Below are 12,449 nucleotides of genomic sequence, written 5' to 3'. Positions count from 1 at the left end.
GAAAGAAACGATTGGTTATTCGTTTTGAACTCTCAAATGACAGGTTTAGAAGAAGTACATGAATCAGATGATCAACCTGAACCATTATCGAACACGACAATGCAGGACCAAACCGCATTTTTGCTTCGACATTCAATTGCAGCAACAATGTGGAATAATTTCATTAATGAATGGGATTCATGGTAAGCAAGATTAGTATCATAAGTAGTTTAGTTTCATCTTGATCATGGTCTTGTAAAATTTTGCATAGAGGATGACCTGTTCTTCTCAGGCAAACTTTTTTTTTTTTTTTTTTATCATCTACTGGGTTTTTTGTTGTCAAGATATGACCAGGATTGGGGACACCAAACCCTAATTAAATGAGAAAGGTTACAATGGGAACTTGTGTCTCTAGTCTGGAAAGGATCTTTTTTTGATTTATGATTTTGGAAGAGATATACTCATTCTTAATTGATGGCATTGATGGTGAAATGACAGATTTTGAAAGAGTAGGAGATCATTTTAGAATTCAAACCTGATTGAATGCCTGGCCACCTTCCCTGCCTAGTTAGGTCCGGGCAAGATTTGGAGAGACATGGCCACGTAATTGGCCGGAATTCAGCTGGTCACATAATTTGGTCGGAATTCAGTTGGGATTGGTCCGGAAGGTCATTTCTCTTTAGAATTTAGGTAAAAAGATCTATAGCCTAGCCTAGTGGTGAGCTATCAACAAATCGTCCTCGACAAAAGATACAATTCCTAAATTATCAATTCATTGGCCGAAGTGAGTTGGCGATAGATTGCCATGAATAGGACTGGGAAAAGAATGTGAGAACCCGAATCCTGTTATGCACATTCGAGAGAATGCACAAGTATCCGAAACTTGAAGGCGGGTTCAACCGGACCGACCTCATGTAATAAACGGATTGGGCTTGGGTTTTGAAGTGTCACCCAACATTCTGCATGATACATTTGTAATTGACCTACACATTCCACTTAATAATGTTTTCTATTTACCAAATAATATTTACGTACTTCTCAACAAAAAGAAAAAAGATTTACGTACATCTTTTTTAGCCATGTGCATATAATACATAATAATTTAGGTACATTATCTTTTAGCCATGTGTATATAATACATAATAATATACATTACTATGTATAGGTGTGTTGGTCAGTTGGTGGACCATAGAAAGATGGTAATGACCAAAATGACAAAATATAGTGGTGATCCCATAAAAAAGAAAATAAATGGTTTGCAACCAAAAAAAGATTAATGAATTCTTACATACTCCGTATTAAATATACTTTGATATTGAAAATCCGATACCGGATAAATTCGAAAGACTTGACGGGCTTAGACACTAAGATTTTTAAGATGAACCGTCCGAGAGCCCAATACCCGAAAAATTTTAGCCTCAATAAAATAAAAACACGAAATGACTTTATGTCCAAAAAGAAAACAACACAGAATCAAACAATGCTTAGCCTTCTCATGTTCTATTAGGCTTATCAGACTAATGCCTGTTAGAAGGTTTAGTTCTTATCTGAGACATTCATGAAACCCAGGATGGCAATTGAAAAAACCAGGGATCTATAATTTTGATCAGATTACAGTTTAAAACCCTAAAGCAAGGAACATTTATCAGCTCCCATGAATAAAATCCAAAGCTACTCTTTCTCAAAACCTGGTATTCCAAAGGCGCGTTCGGGAATTAGAGAGAAGTCAAACCAGTATCAACACAGTTTATATAATCTTTATTACTTCTGGTACACAAAATTGTCAAGAATCATAAACAAATGGACTAATTCGGTGAGAGAAAGTGTGCTCGGATAAGTGAATATTCTTTTCCGGCAATCCAGACACCAGTTTGCGACCACTGTATATCTTCCTCCCAATCAAGATTTTCCTCCAATACCTGCTAACAATGAAGTCCACGCGAAAAGAATAAATAGCGCATAATGTGGGACACTTCCAAGGGCCTTTCCTAGGCCTCTCTATCTGGTCAGGCAGGACCCAAACCCATGAAAATCTTGGTTCACATCATACACATGAACTAAAACTTCATACACATGAACTTTTTGGTTCACATCAAAAGAATTGTGGAAAAGAAACAAGTGTGTATATTTATAAATAAAAAGAAATTTTTTTCTATTGAAGTACCCAAAACACAGGTGTACTAGAAAAATGTATTTCAATTTACCTCCAAGTGTTCATGGGGAAGAGGAATTCCAATTGAACGCATTACATTCTGGGAAAGAGGTCTTTTACAACGAGACCATCGGAAGACATCAACAACAGAGTCGCGGTCGGAATAACCTCTCTCGCCGTTTTGTTCATGTAAATTGCTCGCTCGAAGCTTCACCTTCTCTATTTCTTGAGCCTGGAATGCACTAACCGCCTTCTCCCCATTGAAACAGAGCTCATACCTTCAGATATTATTACAAATTATTTAGCTCTGGAAAGATTCAGAATCAGTATCATGAAAACAAGATTTTCAGTAATGCATATTTTTCACCAATAGTTTGGTATCTGGAATAGTTGCACCGAGCATCTGTTCGACTGAAAACTTTGAACATACAAAGTGTTTCCCACGTTTTGTAAATATCTATGAGACCATATAGAATGTGGTTTTCCGAACATTGCAAGAGGGTTATCTCGGTTTAGTAGTCCAGAATGCCAAATTAAAGATCCAAATAAAAGAGCATGGAAAAACAAATAGTTCAAAAAGACCAGAAAACAATGTGGAAATTGATGACAGTTAACATGAAGAAACTAAGCTTTGGTTCGAAGTTTCAAAAAAGAAATGAACTAAACTCAACAAATTATGTAGCAAGTAAAAGAATAGCAACTATCATATGGCTGCATCCTACTTGTAGAAATAGATTCAAAATAATGCATACATTTTTTTTAGAAAGTCGATACCTGGTTGAATGTGTTTCTAAGTAGAGAACATCTCCCTTCTTCAAGCGTGCAGATGTATAAAGCGATTTCTTCAGTCCCTTATCAGCAACTACACTTATACTATATTTAAGCCTGGTGCAATCGTCAACATTTGAAACAAATGAGTGCATGCTCAATTGCATTGATGAAATCTATTGAGATAAATTTCCAAAGGAACAAACAAGAAAAAAAAAAAAAGATGAAACATTGTGTGTAGAAGTGCTCACTGACATTTTCTTTATTATATTCATGCAAGTGATCACTAATGGGTCAGTGTCTACTCAATTAGGACTGCCTAACATCTATAAGATAGAAGATCAAGAGTTCCAATGACCAAATAACTTAAAGTCGAGGTATGTATAACCTTCTTTTATATACAAAGTTCCATCATCTACTACGAAACATTCAATAATTTTCAACTAGAACCTGACAGGTGAAAATGGCAAAAACAATATCAGTTTTTTTCTTCTAAGAAAGAATTTGCCAGAGATTTTAACTTCTAATGTTCTTTTCTTTTATACATGTAATTTTGTATGTATAATCTGCTTTTTCTTACAAAGTTCCGTACTGATGGAGTTTCGAACATTTATTTGACCTCACATTTACTTTATATATTATAGTTTAATCTGGTGAAGGTATATACTAATTATTTTTGTAATTAGTTTTGACAACTCCAGACACCGTGTAAAGTTAGAGTTTTCAGCAGATGAAAACAAATCTATAGGTTCAGATGCACTAATAGCTATAACTTTGTTAATCTGTCAAGTACAAAAGGTCAATTTATAAGGCCAGGTAGACAATAGTCACTCTAGGAAGAAATAATTAAATCTAATGTTTAATCATTTGAATCTATGCCCCCTATTGAATCCTCGAATGGTGAAGAAAATCAAGAACTAATAACAAGGATATTTATGCTTATAACATCTCATTTGAATTATTTGACGGTTTGACCAAATGAAGTAATGGATCGAATAAATCTTGAATAACAATAACAATAATAATGATAAGTAATAATTAATAAATAAACAAAAAAAAAACCTCAAAACTATCCAAGGGAAGGTACAACACGTACCAAGGTTCATTGGATAGGCTGTATTGAATTGTTACTTCTTTTACAGATCTTTGCTGTCGTAATGCATTCTATAAAATGAAGTCCGTTAGTGTGTTCATGATTAAAAGAACAGAAAAGTAAAACATCACAAGGATGATATAGGACACATTTCTGAAATAAATAACAATTAAAGAACATAAAAAGTGGTTCCAATCCATTTTACTGAGATGAAAACATATTATAATGGAACGAATACTTGGTGGCGTCAGCCGTCAAGAATGAAAAATAGAAAAATAAGGTTCACACACCGAAGCTGCAGCTCTTGTGGTTATCGTGCGCTCAACTGCAACTGGAGCCAAAGTATGCTCTGATGATAATGGAGGTGTCAGACAAGGTTGAAGATCAATGGTCCCACCTCCTTTCTGCAAAAAAACATTAAAACATGCGAGCAACATAATATACAATTAGAAATATAAGCAACAAAACACCTTTCAGATAATCTGATGAACTCAATTGATAGAGGTGAATGGAAGCATATGGGAGATGTCAAAAGAGGGATTCTAAGGCCCAAATTCTAATTTGGCATGTCCTATACGAATGGCCCACTAGGACCTTGGATATTGCGGGCCTGATCCACATCGGTCTTTATGGAAATTCTACTAGTTTTTAAGTATTAATTAGGATAGTCAAGTGTCTTTAACGTATTTAATTTCTTTTAGAGTCCCAACAGTTTAGAATTTCAAAGGTCTAAAAGTACTTGAGTATGGGAGGTCAACTGTCAAGGGCTAGTTATGGCTATATATATGTTGTGTTCCTGCTGTTTAAGGGGACAGAGAGAGAAAAACTTTGGCAGCTTTCAAGCTATCAATATTTGTGTGATGCAAAAATATCCCTGTGTGATCCTAAGGGATCTAGGAGTGATTCCTAGCTTATAGTAGTAGTGTAATATTGGTGGTTATCTATCTTATAATACAATTATTTTCTTCTCCAATTTTTTTCCCCTTCTTGTCCTACATCATCAATACACAAAATACAACTTGAAATATAAAAAATTTGAAGAAACAGAAACAAATACTATAAACTTAACAGTTGAAAATTTTCAGTTCGTAGACCAAAAAAAACTTGTCAGAAGAACTTCTGGAAGTTATAAGAAACGATTATACTACGGGAGTACGAAATTAACCAAATGTGAAAGTTTCTTACCTTCACGATGCAGCACTTCTCAACACGGTAACTACAACCAGTCGCAGCTCCCCAGGCACGGGAACGCACGTTGTTTCTGAAAGTAGACGTATAACCTACAAGAAAAGTTAAAATTTCATGAATGATCAATCATCAAATACAACCTTAACTGCAAATAGATGCATATTAAGTACAATATTAGAACATCACCAAACTTCTAAGTAATTCTTGCTCCAATAAAAAAGAGTTCCGTCAGAAATTTATAAACTTACACTCCTGTGGTGGCAGAACTCGAATTGTTACACATAACTCATGGATAGCAGGTGGAGGACGGGATGTTGTAGGTCGGTAGTAACCGATATGCATGAGAACTGTCAAATAAGAGACATCACAAAACATAATCATTATCTCATTACAGCAAATAGGTATTTGAAAGGGAAAATTAGGCAAGACTCCCTATGAAAATTTTCCTTTTGTTAAAAATTATCTACCACTTTTGTTAAGTTTCAGCTCAATATGAAAGGCTTGGACGAGTAAGGTTTGCACAAATCTACACATATTTCCCACATGGTTCGAACGGGTTTGCATAGGTGTAGACAGGTTTGCGGCCAGTTTTTCCCAACCCCAAAGAGATATTGTCATGTATTTTAACCAAGACTGATACAAAATTGGACCTTCGGCCTAATTTTCTATCTATTTAGAATGCGTTAGTACCAAGTCGCGTACCAGTAACGAGATCTGAATCATCTGTGTATACATCTGTTCCCCAAAGCTGGCTACCTTTGACCTGCAAAATATAAATAAATACATAAAACATTCATACCAAATATTGTTCGAGCAACAGGTAGTCAAGATTCAACAAAGTGAATGAACTATCGACTATCATATTATATGGATAGTAAAAGTGAAAAGGTACATAATTTATCACTAAACCACTTCATCCACTTGCTGCATAGATTTGGGATCACAATACCTACACGTGCTAAAATAACAAATTAAAAATGTTCAAAAGAGCTGCAATAGAGATTAGATTAGCACATCTGAGTCAGGACATGTACTGGCATTAAAAGTCCCAAAAGTAGAAGTCCACCTTTATTGCACAACTTTTTTGCAATCAAAAGAGATACTAGACCTCCATCAACACTAATTCATTGAGACAATGTTAGGAAATTAAAATGCCGTCATTAAATTTCCTTAATATCAGCAAAGGCTCCAAATAACTAATAATGATGCAACCAATTTCTTTTCCTAATCAACGCCCATAAGCTCATGAAGGACATGAGAAGAAGAACGAAATAAGCTGTCAAGTAAATCAAATACACTAATCAAGCACAATGTAGATGTTTTATTGTTTGTAAATGAGATTTGATGTAAAGGGCCTACCTGACGGTTTGTAGAGGTAATATATTCTGCTGGTATATGAATCTCCAGTGTTGGTCCGCCTGAAGAAGTTGTGCCATTTTTATCATCTTGATTTGCAGAAAATTCCTTCCACGAGTTTATTAATTCTTGCATACACTCGCCCGCCTTATAAATAACAGTTGATACTTCGGATTTGTCTGCTAAAAGACACAATTTTTAGCGATAACAGAGATGCAGTTAAAAAGAATACTAGCAAAATTACCAAGTGGAATTGGTCCTTATTTATCTTTTACATCATGTAACACCAACTACGTTAACCTAATGCATCTACCTATTTCTTCCTAAGTTTATTTTCGAAGAGGAAAATCACATGGAAGTAAGAGAGTGTCAGGATTGTAGAATGAAGCACACCAATGACAACTAGAAATGAAAAGTTAATTGAAAAGACAAAATGGTCATTATGAAGTGCTGTTAACTAAGACGATGAAGTGAATTCAATATCTGAAACTGAAAGTAATAGTCTTCTTTGCGCATCAGAAATGTCTCTGTTGGGTCTAACTTGAAAAACTGAATCAATGCAGCCACATATGTATAAGAATGGGTAGCTAACCTTGCAATCTGCAAAAAGAGAAATGCAGAAAATAAGCAAATAGTATTCATAGAAAACTGTAAGTAAAAAAAGCATAGAGAAATATGTTTCAATATCATTTACATCACTGAACTTGTTTGCTTTGCATGGCGACAAGAATCATCATCTTTATATTCACATGAAACATAATGAAACAACCTAAGACTGCCTCCTGATAATGTTTGCTAGACAGTTTTCCAATCCTACGATATTTTCTAATATTTAGGCATAAGAATGGTTCAAACAGCGAAATTTTAATATTTAGTGTACGGATCTCATCACGAGTCACGACTTCCTTTTTTAAATATTATAAAGGAACTGCCACAGTTAAACAGGATCCTAGTATTTGTTATTATACATCTAGGAGTGGCTTAATACAACACTAAATATTCGTTACGTGAAAGAATTACTCAGGATATGTATTTCTGTTTGTATGTAACATTAATTACACTGACTGGGACAAGCTATTTGACAAGGTTAGTTAAGGGAGTCCTGGACAAACACAGTCTTGCTCATATTTTTCTTATCTAAGTTACTACGTCTTTTTTTTTTTTTTACTTAACTTTTACATTTGAATAAATCATTGTAAAATTATACATTATATATGCACACATAATATACCCACTGAAGTGATCTAAGTTTCTGGAAATAATACCTGGGTTCCCTATACAAGTGCAGACACAGCAATAACAACTAAAAGAGAGCAGCTGTGCTGTATTTATTCAAATCAAGAACTATGTACAAGTTATTTCATGTCACTCGTTACGATGTTAATATGGGTCCCATAGATCAGAAAAATGCAACTTCAGTATCGCATCCACCTGATAAACAGATAACTAGATACCAAGCGTAAAGACATCTTTCGATGTAATAGAGAAACATAATTACAACGCTTAAAGAGTGAAATGGTGGATGCATAAATTCCCCATAGAGATAATGTGAGGGACAGGCTTAAACGATAAATTTTTGAAGAATAATTATTTAAGATTTAAATGTAATCAGTAAGTTATCTAGACCTTGATCTTCATTATTAAGCTATGATAGCTTGCTGCTCAGGAATAGGAACTTACTCTGCATTATCCCGCAAGCGAGAACGAAAACGAGGCTCCCAGTTAGTTCTTTGAGGAGATCCCCGTGGACGAAGCATCCTCTTCCGCTGCTGAACACCATTGCCAAGACCTTTTTCTCTTTCTTTACCACCATCGACCTCCATGGACCCTTCATCTGGTTCCTTTTCAGAAAACCTACTTTGCTTTTCGCGCCTATCAACTTCAACGTCTACATTATTTTCCCTTTTCAAGTCTTTAGAATCCCTACCAACAGATCTCAAGCCATCAGATTCTTTGTATCTCCTCCGTTCCATTACTGCATTTTCCGGTTCAGGCATCTTCAAAGATACATCCACCAGTTCTTTTTCTTTTTGTGAACCTTCTTTATCAAAACCTTTCAACCCTTCTTTGCTGATGTGATCCTTTTCTCTTTCCTTCAATAGATCCTCTTTTTGGAGACCCTTTCTTTCCAACTCCCACCTTTCAGGATCTCCTTCCTCTCTTGTTGATTCTCTACGCTCACTGCCACTATTGCCTAGCGGGTTCCGGTGGTCAGGTCTGTCGACTTCTCTTTCTCCCCAATCTTTGTTTTTCTCGTGTTTACTTCTCTTTTCGTTATCTTTAGGTTTATCTTCGCCTTTTATATCAACTTTGTTCTCCCCGACAGCCTCATGCGCTTCTAAATATTCACGCCCTAAAACTGTGGAAACTTCCTTACCAATCTCAGTCCGGACATGCGAACTGCTTCGCGAAATATTCCCATAATCCAAACCACTGTTAGTTTCAGCGTGCAGTTTTACTTTTTGGTTTTCTGTCTCTTTCCAAGTTTCAGGTGACTGTCTACTATCCAGTGTGTGCTTTTCCACATGAGGCTCGATATCATGTTTAAATTCATGAATATTATTATTATTAACATCCATCCTACTTTCTGACGTTAGAGCTTTCTCACCTTTTGCACATTGAGGGTCCCTTTTAGCCTCAGTGTATGACTCTTTAGATTCTACCTTTGCATCTCGCAATGCTAACCTGCTTTCAAGATTGGTCATTGTATGTGAAGGTAGACGTTTATCACTTTCATGAGGTTCAGTTCGAGCGATTTTCGCTGGCCGACCATCTGATCCTGCCTGAAAATGTGGTTGGTAGCATTCAGTAGTGACTATCTGAGACAGCTTCCCAGAGAGATTATTGTGATATCCACTTGTTTCTTCAGATATGTGCTTCAAAGTGGTGGGATGTCCACCATCTTCGTGCAATCTTTTAGGAGCAGAGCTCATAATGTTCCAGATGGACCTTATCAGTTTCTACAAGTATTATGACCAAAACATGGGGTTCCCTGTACGTTTCTGATAGAAATATTGACTTAGTACCGCCTGCATGACAAGAAAGGGCTGTCAATTTTAAAAAAAATAAACACACAAAAAGGACTTAATTTAGCAGTTGCAAAGGTTATAAACTTCTAATGATATATTGTTCACTTTTGCATTATTGGGATTTTTTTTCCTTCCGAGCAGAATGCATGTGTGAATTCCTCCTTCAACTGATGAATTTCAAGACTTGGAAAGGAAAAAAAAAATAGTAAATCATAACTAATAACAAATATTTGTCACTGGAAGGCTTGGGTTGAACCAATGCAAATCCAATAAATACTGTGCAACTGGTGAAAGCACACTTGATAAGTTGAGAAACCCGAATATCCAATTTTCACCTGAACTGATAGTGGCACAAACAACGTGCCTGTTCTGTTCAACAATCAACATTTAGACCATCTCAATCTACATTAGGCTACCTAATAAAAGTCATATGTATAATCTATTGAACAAATACCACATATACCAGAAAATAGAAGCTACATCAAAATCTCCCTATATGTATATAGCACATAAAAAATCAGCCGATCTTATTTATCTCATATTTCATTATTAGTTTGTTGCGTATTTTTTTCTCTCGAGATGCCCAGAATATCCCGATCCTCAAGTTAATCTAGAAGATTACTTACTTTAATAGTTTGATACGGTTAAGAAGATTTTATTGATGCCAACTATGTTTCAAGGTCTATTAAGTTTTGCGGGGAAAATTTTATCTCCTTAAAGAAGGAAAGATGTTTGGATTCTTCTACCTCATCTACATATCTAATATTATGGGAAATATAGAAAGCAAGAGATAAGGTGTTTTTTTTTGAAGCTTAGAGATAAGGTGATTTTAGGAATACTAAACTTTTAAGCTAATAGAAGTAAAATTAGACACATTTTATATCATTTAGGGGGAGTTATTTGGGACTTGGGAGGCTATATTTGCAACTACATAATACTTGATAACTTTTGAATGGTCTTTCGAATTATATATGGACCTTGTACTTGTAAATGTAGATTGATATGAATTGAGATAAATAAATGTAGTACCAAATTATGAAAACCAAAATGATTCACGAATAAAGCACTGTAAAAACGTAGAAGATATGGACGTTTTTTGGGATGGAAAAAGCCGTGCTCTATTAGAAAATAAACTCACGAAAAAAAAAAGTATTAACAATAATATTTGTCATAACTACCAAAAAGAAAAATCACTCAAAATGTATATGCATACTACTTTCAAAAATATAAATATGGTCGATTTACAGCATTGACTACTCATCTAATTATTCTTGATAGTGATACAGATTAAACTTACCTCAAGTTTCAAATCGCTTGATTATGTTGCCAATTGAGAATTTTGCTATAAACTGGCGTTTTCTGTGACCTTTTCAACAGGTAATCCCCAAAACCATTTCAGATAAGATAGTTACCCTAGGATCCGGACTTCCAAGAAACTAGATTAGTAAAGCATGAGCAATCTCCTGGTAAATGAGGGTAAACATAATTTGAAAAGGAGCAAGAAATTAGTAATTGACTCTCAACTTTCAACAATTAAACGCCAATAACAAAAGAACATAAAATTGAACCACTTATGGTAATCAGAACTAATTTCATTATAAACAAAAGTTTCACTAGGGCAAAACAACAATTAAATAAACTCAAATTAAGAACCCAAAATTCATTAGCGATATAAAAAGAATTTGACTTGGTTCCCAACTTAAACTTCCAACTGAACAAATGAATTGTAGATGAGTTTCAAATTCATATGAGATCAATCAAACAAATGGCAGTAATTTGAAAACCCAGATATTTGTTCACTTAACTAGTACATAAAGATCTAAAAATTGCATGGAATTAGTAATAATTAGGGTTAGTGTACCAAACTGAATCAGAGGAGAAGATGAAATAAAACCCTAGGATCAAATTGAATGACGAAATTTTTTTTTTTTTTTTTTTACCTTGCCGTCGACCAGGCGCTGTACTCGGGTTTTGTCTCCTCCGTTTAAGTTTTAAGTGTTGGTAGGGTAATTTAACAGAGAAAACGATCGTTAGTTATCAACTGACCCATCACCCCTTCTTTTACGGAATACGACCCCCCTTCCACTTCATTTCTCCTGATGAGGTTAAATCATATCTGAAATATGTAATCTCTAAAATTCATAGTTTTTTTTTTTTTTTAATGAAATAGTGGAATTCATAGTTATTAAATATAAGTTATTAAAAGATATACTTATTTGACGTAATAAATTTGTCAGGTTTTAGACCTCTTTCATTTTTTTGTTTAACTTAGGCAGTTTAGTCGATTTCTCAAAACGAAAAAAACCCAATTATTATTGTTATTTATTTTTCGTATCTTCCTTGTCAAAATGTTTACAAGTGTCTTCTATATTTTCAATGACATTTTTTCTCTAAAAATTCACCAAATTTATACTAAAATGTCTACAAATGTTTATGAAACCTACTTGTCTTCAAATGTTTTTTATTTGGTATCCAAAACAAATAACATAGACAATGGAGGAAATTCGAAGTGTCCCAAACGAATAACACAAACATTTCAGTACATTTTGTAGAATTTGAAATGTCTTAGACGAATAACAGACATTTCAGAACACTTAAAATGTCTCAAACTTATAATACAAACATTTAGGGACATTTCCAAAAGGGGAGTTACTAAAAGCACTCGGCGAAATTGCTATCCGCTGTGGGTGCCTGTTAGCACTTGGTCCGCCCAACTCTTTTTTTAGTTTATTTATTTTTCTTCTTGTTGTTCTTCATCTTCGTTTCTTCTCCTCCTAATTTTCACCAACACTTTATCATAGAAATAACCTTGTTTCCAAACCCATCATCATTGATCAACAATGATGAGTTAGAGGTAAACAACTTTGTTTTAGAGAGAGAAAGA

At 34.7% G+C, this 12,449-nt stretch overlaps 1 protein-coding gene across 1 annotated transcript; it reads right to left on the bottom strand.

Moving 5' to 3' along the window:
* Window positions 1–1,556: 1,556 nt before the first annotated feature.
* On the bottom strand, window positions 1,557–11,839 carry LOC147551838 (uncharacterized). The gene is made up of 13 exons (XM_086667652.1): window positions 11,506–11,839; window positions 10,863–11,028; window positions 8,217–9,565; window positions 7,129–7,136; window positions 6,540–6,715; window positions 5,883–5,943; window positions 5,429–5,527; window positions 5,178–5,272; window positions 4,283–4,396; window positions 3,996–4,063; window positions 2,906–3,016; window positions 2,184–2,409; window positions 1,557–1,898 (listed from the first exon to the last, which is right to left on the bottom strand). The coding sequence occupies exons 3-13, from the start codon at window positions 9,467–9,469 to the stop codon at window positions 1,785–1,787; spliced, it is 2,325 nt and encodes a 774-aa protein (XP_086523778.1). The 5' UTR covers window positions 9,470–9,565; window positions 10,863–11,028; window positions 11,506–11,839; the 3' UTR covers window positions 1,557–1,784.
* Between the last annotated feature and the right edge of the window lie 610 nt (window positions 11,840–12,449).

This window comes from Eschscholzia californica, unplaced genomic scaffold, assembly GCF_041429995.1.
Source record: "Eschscholzia californica isolate CP2 unplaced genomic scaffold, dmEscCali1.0.p SCAF_3, whole genome shotgun sequence".
NCBI lineage: Eukaryota > Viridiplantae > Streptophyta > Magnoliopsida > Ranunculales > Papaveraceae > Eschscholzia > Eschscholzia californica.
The sequence above is the reverse complement of the archived record's forward strand: the minus strand, read 5'-3'. Positions and strand labels throughout refer to the sequence as shown.